This window comes from Microcebus murinus, chromosome 5, assembly GCF_040939455.1.
Source record: "Microcebus murinus isolate Inina chromosome 5, M.murinus_Inina_mat1.0, whole genome shotgun sequence".
In the NCBI taxonomy this organism is placed as follows: domain Eukaryota; kingdom Metazoa; phylum Chordata; class Mammalia; order Primates; family Cheirogaleidae; genus Microcebus; species Microcebus murinus.
Genome location: NC_134108.1, coordinates 105,044,385 through 105,065,812, shown reverse-complemented (window position 1 = coordinate 105,065,812; position 21,428 = coordinate 105,044,385). Strand labels below are relative to the sequence as shown.

Below are 21,428 nucleotides of genomic sequence, written 5' to 3'. Positions count from 1 at the left end.
ACCATAAGGGACTGTTAAGCCTAGCCATTTATCATTAAATATAATTTGTTTAAGATGACCAAGTGATTAAGCTGTAAGCCTCTCCACTAATTAAAAAAGAAAGGCCCGGGGGAACTAGGAGGTGGTATTAATTCTGTGCCCAGGGCGGCAGCTTCTCTACTCCTTGCCTGTTTGGTACAAGCCACCCCTTCCTACCCAGGCCAGGCCCAAGGAGCCCGGCCGAGGAGGTGGTCTTTCCATCCACCCGTGGCCGCCCATCGATCTTGCCCCATCCTTCCCTACAAAGCTCCCTACAGGATCCTCCTGAGAGCCAAGCACCTGTCCCCAAATCCTTCCTTATTGTCTGACTCTAACCTAAATCCCTCCGGCTGCAGTCCAAGCCCATTTCCTTTGGTTCAGTCTCCGGCTGGAGCCAGACAACAGCTGGCCTCCATCCTTTCTGGAATAAATTGTACAAGGAGCTACCAGCAAACCAGCATAGACATCTTGGTATGGATGGCACTCTTGGCAGGGTGGGAGGGCTTTCTGCCTCCATGCCCCCCAAATCCCAGACTCAAACCCCACCAGGAGACTGAGTCACAGTCAGAGATAAGAGCCAAGACCCAGATGCTCGTCGACCTTGAAAACACTGGGCAGGAGGCGAGGGGAGTTTTGTCCTTAAAGTCCGGACTCTCTGACAGATCTCAGAACACGCCGCTTCTACCAGGGGCACTGGCTGCCAAGACCCCCATTGGGAGGTCACGAAGACGTGACCTTGGGGTACAAAGAGGACCCCCAAATAGAGTGAAAAGGAGGGTGAGCCTAGCACCTGTAGCTGGCAACCCCAGCCACTGCACAGCTCTGCCCTCGGTGCCCAGGTATGTCAGGAGGCAGAGGGCCAGCCGGGCACAGCTGTCACTGCCTCTCCTGCCTCCCGCATGGGTGGCCCCCCGCCCACCTCCCAGCCCCGGCCAACTGGGCGTGGGATGTGACTGGGGTTAAGACACAGAGCTGTTTTGTGCTGAAGGTATGGAAAACCACCACCAGGCCCTCCGAGCACAGAGAGGCTGCGCTAGGTGAGGGGTGGGGTGGGGGTTGGAAAAACCTCCTACTCCTCTAACCTGGGGCCCAGAACCAGAGACAGGCCAGGCAAGAGGAAATGGAAACTCTTGACTCTAAGACACAGTCCCATTGCGAAACACGAGAGACAGAAGGAACGAGGGCCATGCCTCAGAGGCGCAGACGTGCTTTCTCCCCTTCCACAGGGCTGGGATTTTAAGCATGGACATTTGCCAAGCCTGTTTAACCCCTAACACTCACTCGGGCTCTGGTAAGCCCCTCAGCCTTCTCAGTGGAGTGAAAGGACGTTGGACAGACAGGCCTGCACAGCACTGGCTACTCCCTAGCCCCACAAGTCATGACCTCAGTTTCTTCATCTGTAAAATGGGAAGATGCCACCTCCCAGCTAGTTCTCAAGGTTATGGACCAAAAGGCTGGATATGGAGAGCATGAAGCCTGGCACACAGGCAAGTTAGAGACGCTCCTGATTCGTGAACTTCTAGTTTACACATATCCACGGCTGCTGGGGGTGGGCGCGCATTGTATGTGGCTGGAGGATGCTGAAAGAAAGTAATGTACAAGGTCTCCAAGTCACCTGAGGGTCAGGCAGGGGAGTGGCACCCATTCCTTGCATGGCTGTCCCCTGTCCTCTGTGGGGCCCAGTTTCTGGTGAGTGGTAGCAGGGCAGCCACTTCATGGGCTGGCCCAGCGAGGACCATCTCCCCTCCAGTCTGCTGAAGCAGGGCCTTTGTCCTGGGCCGCTGAGGGCTAGACAACTCCCCAAGCAGTGGACTTCCAGGACTCAGCTGCCCTCTTCAAATCCCTCGGCCCTCTCCCCATAAAGTGAGGCTGCTGGTCACTTCTCAGGAAGAGTGTGGAGACAAGAGGGCAAGATGGGAGAAGAAGGGGTTTTCCTATCCTTCACTCCTTCAGGGGCCCCTGGGCCATTCCTCTCTTTGAAGTGACAAAAATGTAGCTGTGCCCGCCAGCCACCAGACCCCACTAGCCCTGCACAGTGCAACCCACCAACCCACTCACCACAAAGATGGGACCAGAGTCATGGACAAACTTCCCTTGCTCGGTGCAGCCCGAAGCAAGGTCAATCAATTAATTAAGTATCTGCTGAGCACCAGCCCTGTGCCCAGACATCAGGCACAACAAAGAAGTGCACAACAGGCCCTGCCCAGGAGGACCACGTGGTCTAACAGAGACAGACGGGTGGACGGGGAAAAACTACACGACAGCAGAAGCAGCAAGAGGAAGCGGCAGGCAGACCAACAAACAGTAAGGCCAGGACAGTGCCCGGGGCTCGAGCCATGCCCCTTTCAAGTCCAAACAGCAGGCACGAAGCACGGCGAGAAGCCCAAACACAGAGGGGGAAGCTCAGGCTCAAAAGACTTGAACCAACTAGGACGACAGCAATCTCCCAGCCAGACGCCCCACCTGTTCTCAAGACTGTACCCACCCCTGCTCCCCTTCCCCTCCCCTGGGGTCTTCCACCTTTCCTGGGTCAGGACCCCCACCATGGGCCCTAGAAATAACCTGGAAAACTGCTGCACATTTCAGCCACCCATTCTTTCTAGATTTGTGGTGGGAAGATACGTTCGTAATTCTTGCCCACTTGGCTGGTGGGGCCCAGGGTACGTCTCGAACCATCGGGAACAGGCTTCCTTGCAGAGTGAGTGGGCTGAGGGGCTGGCCCAAAGCAGGCAACTGGAAGGAATTTGGAGACCACGAGCAGCAAGTCAGAGGTCTGAGAAAGAGAACCCTCTGTCTACGACCTGGTCCCAACTCAAATGGCGCCACCGCTGACCGCCGTGCGGCTGCTTGGACTGACCGGCAAGGCGGCCTCACGGTTTCTGTCAGCTGGACGGGGGAAGCGCTCACCTGGGTGGCACTTACAGGTTCTCTGGTGGGTAGGACCAAAGTAGGAATGAAAGCTGACCAAGGGCAGAGAGAAGCCAGGTGGCATTTAGAAACCTCAACAGACACCCAGCCAATACTCTAGCGCCATCCAACAGAACTCTCTGCAAAGATAAAAATGCCCCATATCTGTGCAGTCCCACGTGGCTACAGAGCACTCAAAATGCGGCCAGTGACTGAGAAACTAAAATTTAATTTTTATCCATTTTAATTTAAAATTAAGCAGCCACAATAATGAGAGCAAGATCAAGTTAGACGAATAAAACTGCACGGCGGCATGTGGGTGGTGCCCAGCATGCTGGAACAGAGACGGCATGACACCCATCCTACCCAAGTCTTCCCCTAGGCAGGGCTGCGTCCCCCGCACCCTCAGGTTGGCCCAAGCTTTGAGGCCACTGTCCACAGCACGTTCCTGACTCTGAACTACACACGTGGTCCTGGGCTCTTTCCACTCTTGCTGGTGCTCGTATTAATCTGAACGCCTGGGCACGGCTTCTTGGGCCTTCTGGGACTTGGTAGAGCTGGGTGCACCCTGCAGCGAAGACAGCTTGTCCACGGGCCTCTGGAGGACACCCCTTCGTCGGCTGGCTTGTGTGGGACACCGGCCCAGGCTGGGTACAGCTGGGTGGGCTTCCCCGGCCCTGCCAGGCCTCTGCCAAGAAGACACCCTCTCTTCTTGGCAACCGTCAGGCCTGGCGTACAGTCTCAAACTTCCTGGTGCGCGGACCAAAGGCCCACCTGGTTTCTCTCGCCTGAGACCCTTCACCACCAAGCGTGCCACGGCACTGCTGCCCCGGAAGCTACCACTGTGGTAGCTGAAGTTAAAGACCACAACTGAGTCCTGCCTCGATATCCTCAGGGGACTGGTTCCAGGACCCCTCCTGGGTACCCAGATCTGCGGTGCTCAAGCCCCAAGGTCGGTCCCGTGGAACCCACAGATATGAAGGGCCACCTGTACACCTCGCGGCGAGCACAGACACAGTGACACCAGTGTGCTCAGAGAACGTGCAGTTAAAGCCATGTTTGTGTTCGTGGACCTCACACGCTAAAAACAACCAGCGTAGAAGTGGCTAAAGGCATATGCATGTATCTTATACCTGAAAAAGAAAATTGAGTTATAAAAGCAACACAACCATATTACAGAAAATGTAGGAGGCAGAGAAAGAAGAAGTCATCAATAATCCTGTCTCCCCAACTCAGCACGGCCTGGCTTCTGTTCTTAAATTGAGTTCCGATGACTCAGTGCAGGCACAGAGAACCACACGCTCTAACGTGCGTCTCCCTGCTTTCCTCGCCACCCCCCCCATTCACACAACTCTGAGTCTGGCTCACTCCTCAGACCCACTTCTGAGAAACACCAAAGGACGTGCTTGGAAGCCACCCCCACCTCTGCCTGGTGGCTCACATATTGGGGTCCCTGTCCCAGTCTGTTCAAGGGTCTCCCATGCCACTGGCCAGAGCCCACCAATTGGATCAATACGCACCGACTAAACTGTGTGTGCACTACGTGGGGAAGAGTGTGGGGGAGCGTGTGTACACAGAAGGGAAACCGGCTTCAGGAAGCTTGGCATCTAGGGGGAATTTTAAAACGTGTACAACACGATGACCCCCACGCAGGGTAGGTGGAGATTTGATCACAGGCAGCAGCTCTCAGTACCCGGGCACTACAAAAACAAAGGGCTATGTCAAAACTGAGTTGTAGGCCAGGCACGGTGGCTCACGCCTGTAATCCTAGCACTCTGGGAGGCCGAGGCGGGAGTTCAAAACCAAGGTCAGGAGTTCAAAAACCAAGGTCAGGAGTTCAAAAACCAACCTGAGCAAAAGTGAGACCCCGTCTCTACTAAAAATAGGAAGAAATTAATTGGCCAACTGAAAATATATAGAAAGAAATTAGCCGGGCATGGTGGCACATGCCTGTAGTCCCAGATACTCGGGAGGCTGAGGCAGGAGGATTGCTTGAGCCCAGGTTTGAGGTTGCTGTGAGTTAGGCTGACGCCACGGCACTCTAGCCCATGCAACAGAGTGAGACTCTGTCTCAAGAAAAAAAAAAAAAACTGAGTTGTGTGAACTCTGACTCCTCAGCATGCTTGGTAGAGGTAGGAACCTTCTAGAACAAGACCCAAAAGTGCCACCCCATGACTCTGAAATTGCCCTGCCCTGGCCCTGGGAGGCTGCCCTGGGTGTAGACAGACACACTCCCAGGGAGATGCTGACACACACTTTCTGCCTGCAGCCTATCGACCTGTCCAAACAGAAGACAAAGTGTCCCCAGCTAGGAGGCACCGCACAGACCAGGGGCAGCGGGTGTGCTCGGCCCCAGAGCGCTTGCTGCATGGGGGAGAACATGGCCAGGCGAGACTCCGGCTGGGAGGGCTGCAGTCGGGTGTCCAGGCTGGGGTGGGCCCACCTGAAGGGCAGAGGGCCCTATGTCCGTGGTGCCTCTGAGTTTGAAGGCTGCTGGGAGAGGCCAAAGGAGAGAAATGCAGCTTCATGGCTCAGGACATTCATTAATAATTACCCTCGTGCTTGGTGCTGGGCTTGGGATCCCATGGGCACACGTCGGGGGCCTGCGGGAGGGAGGGCAGAGAAGAGTGCAGACAAGGCAAAAGCCTCGGTGCAAGGTCAACAACGGACATGGGGGGGCCCAGAGGGTGATGGGGCTCAAGGGAGGGCAACCCCCCCACCCAGGGCCAGGGCCGCCTCCTCGAACAGCCCCAGCCTACAGGAACTTTTCTACCTTGGAGCACAGAAGTCCCCCACAACACACCCTGTCCCCACTTAATCCTCAATGTATACTGCATGGTGACAGCTCCCCCATGTCATGGCCCTACCAACCTCAAAGGCAGGGATGATGTCCAGTATTTCTCCTACTTCCCACAACCCTTAAGCTAGCACTGGGCATACAGCTGACACTCAGTGAGTGTTTAGTTGGCCTTAGTGAGCAAGTACTTGGCTCAGAGAGGCACAGTGACCTTTCCTGGTCACACAGCAGGTTGCTGAGCCTGCCCAGGACCCCCAACCATAGGCAGGTGCAACTCACTGGGCCACTCGTCCCGGTGGATTGCAGGGCTGGGGCTAGAGTCTGGGGGATAGGGGAGGCAGGGTGTTGAAAAGCTGTTAATCAGGACACCCCCCCCTTTTCCTGCTAGCCCAGGGGGTGCTGACAAGACAGTACTGTCTTGTCGTGTCCCACTTAGCCCACTCAGCATTTATGTCCCCAGCGAGAGTGGCTCTTCCCCGCGCTGCCGCAGAGGGGGCAGGGATGCCGAGGCGGGCAGGCACCCTTCCAAAGCTAACACCGGCAGGATGCATTCCACAGTCCGGGAGGTGAGCTTTATTTGAACAGGAGTGATGCGGAAGGTATGGGGCTGACGTTCTTTCTCCTCCAGAGAGTCTGTGAACAGGTGCCCACCTCCACCCTGCAGCGGGGGCACGGGAGCAGCAAGCACCCAGCATTGGACACGAAGGGCACCCACGCCACAGTAAACGTCCGTAGAGAGCCAGCCCTGGGGTCCTCAGAACGCTACAAAATGACCTATCTGTCCCCAACCACGCAGGCAGTATCTAGGTGGCACCCATGCCCCAGGGGAAGGGAAAAGACTACAGCTATTCCCTCCCAAGGTGCAGACCAGAGTCCTGCTAGGGGCTGGCGCTGGGGAAGCCCAGTGGGAGCACGTGTCACAGGTATGGGCTTAGTGACGGGGAGCTGGCAAGTCATGTGGGGTCGCAGACAGAAACCCCAAACTAAGAGGCAGCTACACCTCCCCTCCAGCTCCTTGATTCTTTCCTGGGGGTCTCAGTCTCAGGGTGTCCTGACCCACACACCTGCCAAGGGACAAGGGGTAGAGCAGTGAACAAAGGGCAGGGGCTGGGCCGGGGACACAGCTGGCAGCCCCAACTCTGAGTGGTGGCAACCACTTATATAACCCAGGTTTTCCTGTTTTAAAACTTTCCATGCTCAAAATGGCAAACAAACCTATATATGGTCAATGTGGTCAGGAAACAGCAGTACTTTGACATCGAAACCAAGACTGAACAGAGCAGGGCTCAGGTGGCAAAGGGGCCAGGAAGCACGTCCACGTGGCACCTGGGTGCTGGGTGATCGGGGTATATGGAGAGGCACTTAAGGCAGCCACGAGAGGCAATTCTGCAGAGCTCTGGCTCTGGCCTCAGAGGGCCTGGGCTCAAGCCACTAACTAGCTGTGTGACCTTGACTAAGTGATTTAACCTCTCTGCCTTGGTTGACTTGCCTGCAAAAAGAGGTTCCCCACGGACCCCATCTCTTATCATCGCTGGAACATCGATACGGCAGCCGGGCTTATTGCTGTCCCGTGTGTCTGATGTGTCCGTCCTTGCCACCGGCCCCAGAGTGACTGCTGTTACCGGCGGGTATAAACCTCGAGTTCTCGGTGAAAGCTGAAACATGCTGTTAGCGCGCAGGGTCGTAAGACGCCTCTCCCGTCTTATGAGTTGGCCTCCGAGGTGTCTGGTCTACGCCGAGGCTGACTGGGCGCACGGGTAGGCGGCCGAGAAACAGGTGAGATCACGCAAGTCGCAGGGTCCAGATTACCCAGGGCCACCGCAAGGGCCTAGCCTAAGGCAAGAGACTCCAGAGGGTTTCCGAGTTTGGGGGTCGCAATCCGACTATCAGGAACCCTGACTGCTGGGGGGCAGACGGAGACCTGTGAAGAGGCATGGCGAGCCCCATTCCACCGACCTCCTCGAGGGCCAACTGCTTCCCAGAAGCCTCCTCTAATTGCCCCGCTTCGCTCTCACTGTTCCTTTATTGTACTTCCCCCACGCCTAGTGCGACCTTGGGCAAGTTACATAACCTCCCAAGGTCCAGGCCATGGCTCCAGGAGGCTGCAGGCTAGTAAATAACCACTAAGCCCCCTCCAGCCTCACATTTTATGACGTGCTGCCAGGAGAGGTGCCCAGAGCATGAGCTACCCCCTGCCAACCTCCAGGCGGGTTGGAGAAACCAGCCAACAGCTCCTGGGGCGCAGACCCACGGGGAGCAGAGTCCAGTGCTGAGAAACTCCCCAGGGAGCGGGGAGGCATCAGGTCCTTTCTGCCCGAGGCTCTCACTGGCCCAGAAAAACATCCTCCTTTCTAAGCCTACGGCTCACGACAATTTCAACTTTTGCCTCTTATCCCAAAACTCTCTAGTGGGTGGAAAAGCTGGCACCCAAGATCACAGGGAGGGGTGCGCTGGGGCAGGTTAGGGTGTCAGGCAGGCCAAAGAGTTCAGTGTAAGCAGAAAAGTGCTCTGCACCCCATCAACAGGTTTTTGATTTAAAGACAACTTTAAAAGGGAGTAGAAGTAGAAATGCCCCAGTAAAGAAGGCCCATAGGTAGCCTGGACTTGGGCAAGCAGCACGATTAACCTGAACTTGGTTCTAGAGAGTTCTGTCCCCAGCTTAATCCTCACCAGGCCCCGGTTTCCCTACCTAGCAAATGGGATAGCATCCATTCGGCTGCCAGACCTCCCGAAGCCGGGCCCAGAGGGCACGGAAGGAAGGTGGCAGACGAATGGGCCTGCAGGGACCCATGGGGCACACGCGTGGTGCTGCGTGTCTGCAAGCTCCTTAGAGGACTGGGTGATGTCACCCAGGTGCTGCTGGCAACACCCTGCAAACACTTCTGCTTCCTCCCCCTGAAGTGGGCCAAAGGGTGAAAAAGCCCAGTGCAGGATCCGGTCCTGCCAAAGGTGCTGCCAGTTATGGAGCTGCCCTGCTCCCCTGCAGATAGCATGACCTGCCCCGCAACCCCTCAGAAGGCTCTGAAGATTAAACAACAGTTTCCACAAGGAAGAGGGGGGTTATTTCCCTGCCCCAGCTCCCCCATTGCCCTCCTGGTTTCCGCAGTACGTGGTCTGAAGACAGTGCCTAAGCAGCAAGGACCAGGGTTCATTCTCCTGCGACCTCCAGTCCACCAACAGGCCTGGGCACGCGGTGCGTGCTTAGCAAACGTCTGCCGAACGAGGGAACGGATAGTCCAGAGAGGTAAAATCCGGCCAGCGTCGAACAGCACAAACCAGTACACAAGGCAAACCAGAACCCACGTCAGAACCAGCTTTTCCCTACATGGGGGTTCAGATGAAGGCCTCCCATCTCTAGCCCCAAGCATGCGTGAAGACTGTGCACTACTGTACCTACTGTGTATCCCCACCTGATGTGGCCAGCAAGGTCCCTGGCAGCCCACAGGGCCAGTCTCCAGGCTTCACCACTGGCCAAGGTGGATCCTGCCACACACTGCCCTACATGGCTTCTCTCCCAGACTCAGGGACAGGCACCCCCACCCCTTATAGGAGGGGCCCAGTTAAGCAGCTGCAGCCAGATTACAACGGGGCAAGGGAGGTGACAACAGCCAGAAGTACACAGCCCTGCCTAAATATTTCAACAGGAAACCCAAATATTTAGATGGAGAAGAGGAAAAAGAACGCACATTTCAAAGCTAATCACAGATGAGAGGGGAAGTGGGTGGTGTCTGCCCCTACTCTGGTCCCAGATCCCGGGTGACCACCATCCAGGGAGGATACCCATGAGGCCATCTGGACCCAGGAATTCTCCATAAAATAGGTTTAACCAAGGCCTGGGACAAGCCAGGACTGGGCAGAGCCCTGCGAGAAAAGAGAGGGAGAAGTAAACCTTCCGTACTTCCAGATGCTGACCATTAACTCTTTTGGGGGGCAGCTTGTAGGTCAATTTGCAGGAAATGGAAAATTCCACTAGAGGAACCTGATGGGTTTTCTTACCCTCTCTTGCAGTCATCTCCAGATCAGGAGCTCAGTGCATAGTGGGACCTGCAGAGAGGTGTCAGGTCAAGGTGCCCAGAGAAATGGGGTGCAGGGACAGCAGGTAATACCTAGGGAGGCACCTGCTACATGTGCCAGACACACGGATTCTATGGGCATGAGGAAGACAAGGCACTATGGTTTCATGTCACAGATGAGATGACTTCTCAAGGTCATACAGCTCAGCATCCTGAAACCTCAGCCCCATGCACCCTAAGATTCTGAGGACACCATTACGCCTTCACTGTAGCCTAACATAGAACAGAAGGGTTCAGAGTGTGGGCTCTGGGTTCAAATCCTTGCTCTTCTGCTTCCAAGCTGTACGGCCTCGGACAGGTTATTTAACCTCTGTGGTCCATTCTGTTGCTTCCACTGCGAGGTGGTGCCGGGCACAGCCTGCTGCAGGGGGCTGCTGCGAAGATTCGATGCTAGGATGCATATCAGTAGCTCGGACAGCCTGTGGCCAAGTACCTGTTAGCGGGTATCAGCTTCCCTCCCTGCCCAGGCCTGTCTCCACCTCCTCTCACCGACAAGACCTACCGGAGGCTCTGAGTCAGCAAAGAAGGTTGAATCTCTACCTAGCAGTGTAGACCTAGGCAAATCACCTAGTCTCTGGTTTCCTGTACAGGGAGAGTAGCCATAATCCCTAGCCCATAGGACTGGTCCAAGGTGACACAGGTGACGTCCCAGCCCCACACCTGGCACATAGGAGGCACTCTACAGAATGCTCACAGGGCCGATACTCATCATACCACTCATCCTGCAAGCCTTTCTCCTTCTAATCCATAAGTAAAAATTCATCTGTCTCCATAGTGCTTCTATGTTGCTTCTTCCTCCAGATTAGGGGCCCCTGAGGGTAGGGGCTGTGTTTTGTTTTGAGTCAAGTCCCCCAAAGGCCGAGGGGCTTTGCTGTAGTCATCAGGAAACAGGAACTGACTCCTCCCAGACCCTCCAGCCTCTGCTCATCTCTCCAGCCTCCACCATCTGCAACCCATCACTGAGCACTTCGGACTGTATTTCCTCTCATGCCACCAATTTTCTCTCCTCAGCTAGACTGAACTCCCGAGGGCTACAGGCCTCCCAGTTCCTGAGGCTTCAGCACACGCAGAAATGATAGCCAGTAGGGAGGGCCCCTTCTGTGCTCCCACCGCAAGGCCAGCCGGGGCTCTGAGGTTTGGGGATGGGGCCACTTCTCCCAAAGCCTAGAGGCCTGAGGCAAGTGTGCAGGGCTGGAACACAGCACCCCTACTTCTGCAGAAAGGGGCAACTAAGGGGTGGTCTGGGAAGGTCACCAAATGGGAGGGGGAATGTATTTGACTGGGGCAGGGACCTAGCCCTGGAGCACATGGTAGGAAGAAGGGTCCCCTAAATGAAAGCAGGGGCCTCCCTCCCTGAGGGAGGGCTTTTGGGGGGCTATAGGCTCTATGGGCTTTCTGAGAAAACCCACACTCCATCACATCAGCACGAGAAAGGAAGGAGGAGGCGGCCTTATCAGAACACCCATGGGGTTAAGGGCAGCCCACAGAAATGCCGTTCATTTAGAGTAGAATATAATAACACTTCTTTTAAGTTGCAAAGGGGCCTGGCACGATGGTTCACACCTGTAATCTTAGCACTCTGGGAGGCATCGTTTGAGCTCAGGAGTTTGAGACCAGCCTGAGCAAGAGCGAGACCCCCGTCTCTACTAAAAATAGAAAGGAATTAGCTATACAACTAAAATATATATATAAATTAGCCAGGCATGGTGGCGCATGCCTGTAGTCCCAGCTACTTAGGAGGCTGAGGCAGAAGGATCACTTGAGCCCAGGAGTTTGAGGTTGCTGTGGGCTAGGCTGATACAACGGCACTCTAGCCTGGGCAACAGAGTGAGACTCTGTCACAAAAAAAAAAAAAAAGAAAGAAAGAAAGACAGACAGAAAGAAAGAGAGAGAGAAAGAATGTTGCAAATGGCTGTGATGGAAGAAGAAACTTTCTGAAATGTTCACTCCTTTACTTGAAAATTACAAAATCTGATGGAGTACAGATTCCTTGGCTAACCCAGAAGGGCTCCGCCACGTGACCCTGCCTCCCTGTCCCCAGGCTACAGCTGAGCAGGTCTGTCCTGCAGTGTTACAGCTCCCTAAGGGCTGGGGGCAAGGAAGAGCCACCATCCCTCTTCTTTTCTAGTTCTTTAAAAATCTGGTTGATATATATATATATATATATATATATATATATATATATATATATCCAGGAACGAGATCGCTACGTCACTTGATAGTTCTATTTTTAATTTGGGAAATTCCATACTGTTTTCCACAGTGGTTGTACCATTTTACACACCGCCTAAGACATCTGGTATGATTCCATTTATGAGCTGGCTAAAGTAGCCAAACGCACAGAAACAGAAAGCAGAACGGTGGTTACTAAGGGCTGGGTGGAGAAGGAGAAGGAGAGTTGTTGAATGGGTTTATAGTTTCAGTTTTACAAAGAAGAGATCTGTTTCATAAGTGTAAATGTACTTAACACTACTGAACTGCATACTTAAAAATGGTTAAAACAGCCAGGCGAGGTGGCTCAGACTGTAATTCCAGCTCTCTGGGAGGCCGAAGTGAGAGAATCACTTAAGGCCTGAAGTTGGAGACTGGCCTGGGAAACATAGCAAGGCTCTGTCTCTGTAAAAAAAATAAATAAAAAATTAGCTAGATGTGATGGCGGCGCATGCCTGTAGTCCCGGAGACTTAGGAGGCTGAGGCAGGAGACTCGCTTGAGCCCAGGAGTTCAAGGCTGTACTGTACTGAGCTATGATTGCACCACTGCATTCCAGACTGGGTGACAGAGAGAGACCCTGTTTTTTTTAAAAAAATTTTTTTTAAATGGTTAAAATGATACATTTTATGTGTTTTTTTAACCTTAAAAATAATTCAGTTAACATGTCCTCTGCTCTAGGAAGATCTTCCTGATTCTTTGCAATACCAGGTAGATGCGCCCACCACAGCTGTGCATGGACCACCCCATGGCAGGGCAGCGGTTATCTAGTAGTTGTGATGGCAGCTGGCAATGAGCACTTGCTGTGTGCCAAGCACTATTCTAAGCAGACTATGGGGTGCCCTCGGAGGCCGGCCCCTGTAACCATCAGACATATACTGCTGGCATGGTGATTCCTTCAGCAATGGCCAAGCCTCTGCAGCGGCACTTGGAGAAAGAACACTACTGAGGGCCGTGTGTCCTCTCTCCACGTCAAGCAATCCCTGGGGGGGATGGACATGCCAGGGCTTCTCTGCCAGCGTTCGGGGGACTCGATGAAATCCCGAAGAGATCCACCTCCACCTTTTCTACTCCCTAAAAGGGATATTGGAAGGAGGAAAACCTGTTTCGTGTGCTCTCCTATGGTCACCTACTGCACTTCTCTGCGTCACCCCAGCTTGGGCCAATCAGTTCTCGCAGCACCAGATATAGCATCTCGATTTGCACAAACTCTCTAGGGGGTTCCATCTCAGGAGCCTGGCCTCTCTGCTCCCCAAAGCCTTGTCCTTCCCCCCCTCCCCCAGCCACACACGCAGTTCAGAGGCTGAGCCCGATCTGAGAGCAAACAGCCAAGTTGAAGATGAAAGCCTTTGGCCCGAGGTCAGGGCCAGCCAAGCACAGCATCCAAAACCGGAGGATTGTGTTTCTTTTAAACGCCAGACTATAAATAGGGCAAAACCCCAGGAAAATACTTAGAAGCAACAATCATCACCTCCCTTGCAGTCCCTCCTGTATGACTCCCCCACTCCCTCTGCAGCCTTTCAACACTTGCTAATTTTTTGTTTTTCAAGAGACAGGGTCTCGCTCTGTTGTCCAGGCTGGAGTGCAGTGGTGCCATCATAGCTCACTGCAACCTCAGATTCCTGGGCTCACACTTACTAATTTCTATGCTCAATAATTCTCTATGGCTGCGCCATTTGTAACCATCCCAGCGGCGCCAGTAAAACTCTCAAAGCGATTTAATAAGACTCTAAGCAGAGCAGTTAACTGAGGCAGACCTATCGATTTGAGGGTGGTTTTTTGTTTTTGTTTTTGCTGCCCTTAAACTTTTGAGAACATAAATAAGAAACGAGCCATCAGGAAGGGGCCTCTTCCATTTCCTCTCAAAAAGCCAACTTACCCACTTTCCACTTCAGCAGTCCCAGACTCAAGAACTCAAGCTCGGAACTAGTCATGTGGAGGACTCCAAGATCCTCAAAAGACCTATTGTGTTCCCTTCCCTTACAAAGGCAGTGAAGTGGACCAGCGCATTTCACAATTTCCAAGGAGGCTTGAAACAAAGAAGGTGTTCATGTTAACCCTCAGCTCCCCCTAAAATTCAATGTACCCCAGATTTAATTTCATCACATATTCCAGGGTTTTATTTTTCAAATTCAGGGAAGACTGGTATTAATAACAAGATGTCAAAACCTCAAAATTAGAATAGGCCTGACTTGTGTAGACTGGGGTATGTATAGCACAGTTCAAGAGGTCTAGAAAGTGCAATGAGGTACATGTGAAAAACTGTAGAATCCAATAATGCACTTTGGCACTTAGGAGGGAAGGGGGCCAGTGGGACGCAAGAGGCTTCCAGGAATGGATCAGCCATGTGACAAGTCTCATAAAGCCCAGAGTTTGGTCTGGGATGCCAGAGTGGAGGGCAAGACCTGGAGTGACCCCGGGAGACCCCACCCGCAGGAGACATGGGACTCTCTAGAGCCACAGCAGCGCAGTCTCCCTCCCCGAGCTGGGAGAAAGGGCAGTCCCCATCCTGTTAGGACCCTCTTCCCTCTCCTTGTCCCAGCTGGGACTTTCTAATTCCAAGACCCCACTCTGGCTGGAGGTCATCTCCTGAGAGCCCTCCCTGACCCTTCAGGCTGGACACGGAGCCCCTCATTAAGAGACCCCCCCCAACACCTCTGCTGTGGCCCACCCCCCACTGCCTTGTTCCCAATGGGGTTATTTATCTTCCTTCCCAGCGGTTCTGAGCCCAGTCCAATTCTCTGTATCCCTGGAGTCTTGCTCAGTGCCTGACACACAGTGGGTGCTTAATAAATGCTTGCTGACTAATTCCCATGTACTTTGAAATAAGACAGACTTGAAACCTGTCTCTGCTCTGTAGGATCCTGAGCAAGTGAGGTCATCTTTCCCTTCCATTTTCCCCATTCATGGGGTGGTCTTCAAAATCAACTTAAAAATTAGAATGTATGTGAAGTATTTAATCAAAGTGTCTGGCACATGGTGAGCTCTCGAATCCTCCTGTTTATGATCACCGCATACCAGAGGCAGAAGATTGAGAAGGGCTCTCATTCCTCCCCTTCAACCCAATCCTCTGCTTTTCTGGGGCGTGGGGTGGACTGACGCATTACTTTGGTAACGGAGGAGGTGCCGGGTCAACCAGGCAACAGCACGGGACATACCTGCATGCCACTGCCTGTTCCAGGGGAAAGAGAAAATAGAATTTTCCAGACCAAAGTCTAGCCAAGCCAATTTACTTACAGAGCAACATTCACCATTTTCAAATGCCCCAGAGGGAGGGCAAAGGTACACTGCGGTGCGGGCTCCTGGGGCAGACTTCCAGGTCTCCCTCCAACCTGCTGTGCCACTGTGGTCACTTGAACTTCTCAGGGCTTCGGTGTCCTTACCTGAATATATAAGGTCACTGAAAGAGTACCTGAAAGAATGCAGGTAAGTGAAGCACTTAGCAAGCTGCCTTCTCGATGAGTGCTCAATAAACGCTCAGGTCAGGAGACCCGCTCCCTGCCCACACACATCTGCCTGATGTCTCTGTAATACTTCACTGGGGCCTCACCAAACCCTCGTTCTGCACACGAGGAAAGGGAAGCACGGTTAAGTTAAACAGCCTGGTGGGTAACTGGCCAGGCCGCACAGCAAAGCCAGGCTCTGCCCTGTCTCATAAAATGAGGATACCGCCACCCACAGTGCCCAATGCAGAGTCGGGGTGCTGCAAACGCTAACTTCCCTCGTGGGGTCTCAGCAATTTAGGAAGAGGCTGGGAGAGAGGGTCACCAAAAATCTTTTTTGAGAGGAAAGGTTCAGGATGGTCTGAATGCAGGAAAAGGGGCGATCATGTGGCCCCAGATTGGTGGGGCACTGAGCACTTCACAGTCAGCCTGCCCCTCAATTCCCACGGGAGAGGAAGCACCTGAAAAGGCCAGAGGTGTTTCTAAAGAAAGGTCCCTTCTCATACATCTGAAAGCGCAAGAAAACCCCCAACCTAGACTGCACCCACCTCCCTTCCAAACAAGCCTTGCCCCTCCCGGCTGCCGCCCCAGGAAGACCTAGCCGGGGCTCCTTTAGGGTTACAAGGTGAGTCGGAACCAGCTGAAACACAGAACCCCAGGTGGAAAATACCCAAGCGGCCAGAGGGGAAAGAAGATTTTCTTGAGTTTTCATTTTTCCTTAAACCAATTTCCTGAGGCCTAAGGCAGTGCCCCAAGTCACAGATCAGAAAGCAGAGCCAGGCAGATTTCAGCAGATTACAACTGACGCCAGCAAACGCTTCCACTGGTCCATTTTTATTTCTTGGGTTTTTCCTACATAGGGAGGGGACCCGCCCAGTTGGGGATGGTTTGAGGATTTTGGCTGGGGTTGGGGACAGAGCTGTCCTTGTTCAAGAACTTATCTGTAACGGTCTCCAAATAGGACTGGCTTGATGCCCAAATCCTTTCTCTAAAAAGTTACCTGTGCACCTTGGGAGGGGGTAGGGTAGCTGTTGACAGATTTAGCAGGACCTAAAAGTAAGAGGCATTTTGTTTGTTCAGATACCTTAAGGAAGCTGTCTAGCCTCCAGAGCTACTACCACCAGCTGCACCCGGCTGCCTAACCCCTGGAGCCCCCCTCTTTCCCTTCCCCTTGTGTTTTGAAGTTTATTTTCCCACATTTAGCCTTGAATTCTTTCCTTCCTCCCCTTGCAGTGGCGGAGCAACAGCTTGGAGGGAAACACTTGAGGGCAGCTCAAGGCTTTATCATCCCTGCCTGCCACTTCCCACCCCCCCAAACAAAGCCAGGGAGCAAACTAAACACAAACTCGTTCTCCAGAGGAATTGTTTCCTCAAGGGAAATCATAAAGTGACCCCCTCCCCGCGACGCACACATGGGGGGGACACCCTCCAGAAGGAAGCACAGCACCCCAGGACTGCTGCTGTGACCCAGCGCTAAACCAACCAAGGCCCTTCTGCAGCTCACCCTCCCCGGAATCTCCCCCGACCCAGGAAACTGCCAGGACAGGAGCCTCTCCACTAAAACCCAACACTGAGCCCTCGCCGGACTAAACCTCCCCTTCCGCCCGCCTCCTTGGAGGACAATTCTCTGCACGCCCAGCTGCCAAGAAACACCTGTATGCTCATCTGCGTGACTGTCCACAGAGCTGAGGACAAAAATGGGTTACAGCTGGCAAGGTGTCTTCTTGTTTTCCACATACTTTCAACCTTGCCACAGTCAAAGAGGGATGAAGATGGGTTCATTTTCATTTCTCATATGGGGAAACTGAGGTTGGAAAATGAGAGACAACTAGATAGGCATAAAGAACTGGAGAGCGGCCGTAGATTCATCAGACCTCCTTTCTGCCATCGTTCACCCCAAGAGCAACAAACACTTTGGACAGTCTACCTCTACTTCCCCCCTGCAATCTAGAACTTTCACCCAGGTCCCGGTCATTCCGCTGGGTGGCAGGTGGGAGGGGGGCATTAGTGCAGGCCAAGAAGGGTGGATGGTTGAGGCTGAGCCTTTGAAAAACCGGGGGAAGAGGGCCTCGGTCCCCAAACTGGCGCAAGGTCCCAGCCAGGTGAGGTCGATGGCATCCATAGGGCAAGGGCTCCTGCAGATAAGCGACTCCCAATGCCGGCACCAAGGGAACTGCCCCCACCCATCCCAATTCCGCGCAGGCTCTCCTTCCCTCTGGCAAAGGGACTACCCGGGTTTTGTTCGTTTGTGCAACCTGCTACTTTCGCAAAGTTTAACTGCAAGCCTTGAGGATGTCTCCTCGAGATAAGCCTTCCCGGAAGCCTGAGCGTGTCCCCAGCATTCCAGCCAACAGCCCTCACCCCGTGGGTTCAGGGCCGACAGCGCCTCTAACCCCTTCCGGAGCCCTGCGGGGGTGGAGACATTTCGCCCAGACTCAGGCTGGGGGACCCTCCCGCAGCTCTGCCGGGTTCACATTTCTGAAAAAAAAAAAAAAAAAAAAAGCCGGGCGGGCGCGGCACCGTCCCAGGAGCGGGGAGGTGGAGACGCGAGGGGGTGGCACCAGGCTCAGCTCCCGGACTCCGGGAGCGCCTCCAACGAAAGATAAACGCCTTTATCCGCCCCACAGCCTCCCTCCAAAGAGGGAGGCACCCGCACACGGAGCCACGGAGGGGCCCAGTTTACCATGGAGTCACCTCAAGTTCTCTCCGGGCAAACTAGGTCCCAAAGAGTGTCTGCGCATGGGAGATCCCCACGTCCGCTGGGTGAACGACAGACCCTGCAAGCCTGATCCATGACGGGACATCCTCTCCCGTCACTCCCAGGACCTTCCATGGGGACTGAGGGGCATCAAAAGCTGCGAGGGTCTTCCCTTCAGCACCCCTAAAGCTCTAGCCAGCTTCAGGTGTCCATGGGGTACAGGCGGCGGCTCACCTGCAGGATCTTGTCCAGGCCCTCCTGGCCCAGGCACGGAAACTCTTTCAGCAGATGCAGCTTCTGCGTGTAGTAATTTTTCTTGGCCTCCTTCCAGTGCGGCTCCTCGAGCACTTCGAAGATCGCCGCCCCGATGGCCAGGTAGAAGATGATGGCCGAGGTGAGCAGAGGGCCCCGGTCCACCATGGCTCCCGAGCGGCCTCCTGCCAAAAGCCCCCTAGCCGGAGCGGCTCCGGGTCGCCCGCCCTCGAGCCCCTGGAAACAGCTGTTTGAATTTGGAGCTCCGCATGCGCAGTGCCCGGGCCCCCCCAAGCGCAGCTCTCAGGACAGTTGCTTGGCCAAGTTGGCGCCCTGAGCGCAAGCAACCGCGCGGGGTCCTGCTCGCGCGGGCCGGGTGGGCGAACACCAAGGGGGCCGAGGGGGCGTTAAGGAGCGGGAGGAACACGGGGCTTGACTCAGGGGAGACACGTGGGCAGCTCCTCCGCGCGCCGCGAGCTGTGTGCGCCGCGCCCGCCTCCGCGCGCCTCTATAACCAGCGCCCGGTGCGCTCTGCCCGCCCGCTGGACCCTGGCGGGGGAGGGGCCCGCTCAGGCCCCGCCCCTCAGGCCCCGCCCCCGGCCCGGCCCCGCCCGCCCGTTGCAGGCCCCGCGGCCGGCGCGGGAGTCACCGCCAGGCGAGGTGCGCCCTCCGCGCGCCCGGGGCCGCCGCCAGGGGAGGCTGCGCGGCCCGCCCAGACCTCCGCGGGCTTGCGGTCTCTGGACCTCGCGTTTGCGATTAGAGCTGGTGTTTCAGCCGAAATGGTCGTGCACCTATGACTGAAGTCAGGAATTTATTGCTATTGTTATTTTTATTGTCATTCAACTTGCATGTGCGGATGTTTCTTCCAAGAAAGATTGATTCTCGGTCTCCTGTCTCTCCTTCCAACACCTTCCTGTCAGCCTGGGCAATGGGAGCTAGAACAGGGCTGATGGAGCTGTCGGGAACTCGGGCATTAGAAAAACTAATCCAATCACAAGCGCGTGACTCCTCCCTCTCGTCCTGTTCTCACCTGCCCTAGGGAGACCCCCTACCCCCCCACCTCCCTGCATCTGGGAGGAGCAGGCAGCGCTACCCGCGACTCCTCCCCCACCCGCACTTGGTAACGCTACAGGAAACACTTGACCTCTTTCCCACCCCAAAGCCTATTTAAAATTGCAAAGCGCCCCCCATCCTTATCTGCCTCGTTGGTTTTATGTTCTTTGTAGCTCTAAATTCCCTCTAACTTTACATTGTGACTTAGTTTCTTTTGTTTAGGGTGTAACGCACCGCCCCGACCCCCAACCCACACTGAAATGTCTGCTGGGGAGACATCCCGTTTGTGCAATGGTGTATTCATAGTGCCTACGACATAGACTGTGTGCAGCGAAGGAGTGGATGGATTTGTCAATAACACACGCCCAGGATATTTCACACCCACCTTGCGACCATCTTCTGAGCTTCTGTAAACCCCAGGTGGTACTACACCCCTTCCAAGCACCATAAGCAGTGAGGAAACAAGCTCAAGTGGGTTCGTTTGTTCCTTTATGGCCCCACATGCATGTCCAGAGAAGACCAGAGCAGGAAGCTGGGGAGGCCCCGATTTCCTGATTCTGCATCCCTGAAGCCTGCAGTGCCAGTCCCCTGTAGACCCTCCCCAGCTAAGATGAGCCTGGACAAGGTCTTGGGGTGGCTCCTCTGGAGACAAGCCACTCCCCAGGCCCCCTCACCCCCCAGAAGAGATCCCTCTTCTCTAACCCTTGTTGTGCCTACCCACCCTGCACCCCAGGCTGTGGCCTGAACCCCGCTCTGCAGTGTCACTCGCCAGCCATCAGCAGGGTACAGAGACCAGGCTTCTGTCCTGGGTCCCCCTCCCTGGATGGAGCTCACCGGCCTTGTGAGAAAGCCAGGGGCTGCAGTGTGAACGCCAGCCAGCTCAGGGTGGGGACAGTTTTGAGAGGCCACAGGCTCTCTCTTTGTTTGGAAAATTCTCTACCATTCCTCTCCCATCTCCGGTCTGTGTTCTATTCCTAAGAAAATAAAGGGCCCCTTCCTATTTCGGTCTCACTGCCTCGTGAAAACACCGAATACTTTGGGATGAACTGATTTTTATTCCAAGCTTTTATAATTCTTGTTTTCTCTCTCCTTCCACTTTGTCCATTTCCCATGTCCTTTCTCTTTCTTGCTCTCTGTGTTGCGCTCGCTTTCGTCCTCATCCTCTCCTTCTGCGGCCTCATCCCTTCCTTTCCTGTATTTCCCCAAACCCCCTTTCCTAGCTCTCCATACTCCCTCCTCCAGCCTCCCTCTCCTTTGTCTCCTTCCCCATAGAATGTGCTTCTCCTCCCCCCAGTCTCCCCTCCCCCATCTTCCCCCCTCCCTGGCCCCAGCCTCATGGTTGGATCCACACTTTCCCAAGGAAATCTGGACCACACAACAAAGGCACATGCTGAGCCCATTCTCTGCACCCCAGCCAGTGGGGGCTTTTGTAAATGTAAACTGTGCTGAAACCAATGAGTATTTAGACAACTTGAAAAGGGAAAAGTAAGTACATATAGGAGGGTGGGGTGGGATAGTCTTTTCTTAAGGGCTAATGAATAAATCCATTCCAATAGTTTATGTGCTTTTCTGGCCGCGGGCGGTGGCTCACGCCTGTAATTCTAGCACTCTGGGAGGCTGAGGCAGGCGGATCAGTCAAGGTCAGGAGTTCAAAACCAGCCTGAGCAAGGGCGACCCTGTGTCTACTAAAAATAGAAAGAAATTAATTGGCCAACTAATATATATAGAAAAAATGAGCCGGGCATGGTGGCGCATGCCTGTAGTCCCAGCTACTCGGGAGGCTGAAGCAGGAGGATTGGTTGAACCCTTGAGGAATTTGAGGTTGCTGTGAGCTAGGCTGACACCAGGGCACTCACTCTAGCCTGGGCAACAAAGTGAGACTCTGTTTAAAAAAAAACAATAGTTTATGTACTTTTCTTATTGTTATGCTTATTATCATGGCTGATAATTATTTCAGAATGCCATTTTTGAAAAACAA

The 21,428-nt window shown here is 54.2% G+C and overlaps 1 protein-coding gene and 1 long non-coding RNA gene across 3 annotated transcripts in view; one reads left to right on the top strand and one right to left on the bottom strand.

Moving 5' to 3' along the window:
* The window catches only part of KCNK5 (potassium two pore domain channel subfamily K member 5), a 37,581-nt gene extending 18,700 nt beyond the window's left edge, over positions 1 to 18,881 (bottom strand). Inside the window, exons 1-2 of one of the 2 annotated variants that reach the window (XM_012746911.3) lie at positions 18,380 to 18,467; positions 15,242 to 15,416 (exon numbers count right to left, since the gene is read on the bottom strand). Coding sequence is in view for 1 of the 2 variants with exons in the window: in XM_012746910.3 (XP_012602364.2) it covers positions 18,380 to 18,565 (186 nt within the window). In the remaining variant the exon portion in view is untranslated. Of the gene's footprint in view, positions 1 to 15,241; positions 15,417 to 18,379 lie in introns of both variants that reach the window. The other variant, XM_012746910.3, reaches the window with a different exon arrangement.
* LOC142870983 (uncharacterized) lies at positions 18,448 to 20,450 on the top strand. The gene is made up of 2 exons (XR_012919331.1): positions 18,448 to 18,539; positions 19,659 to 20,450. It is a non-coding gene; the product is annotated as an uncharacterized LOC142870983 (long non-coding RNA).
* The last annotated feature ends 978 nt before the right edge of the window (positions 20,451 to 21,428 follow it).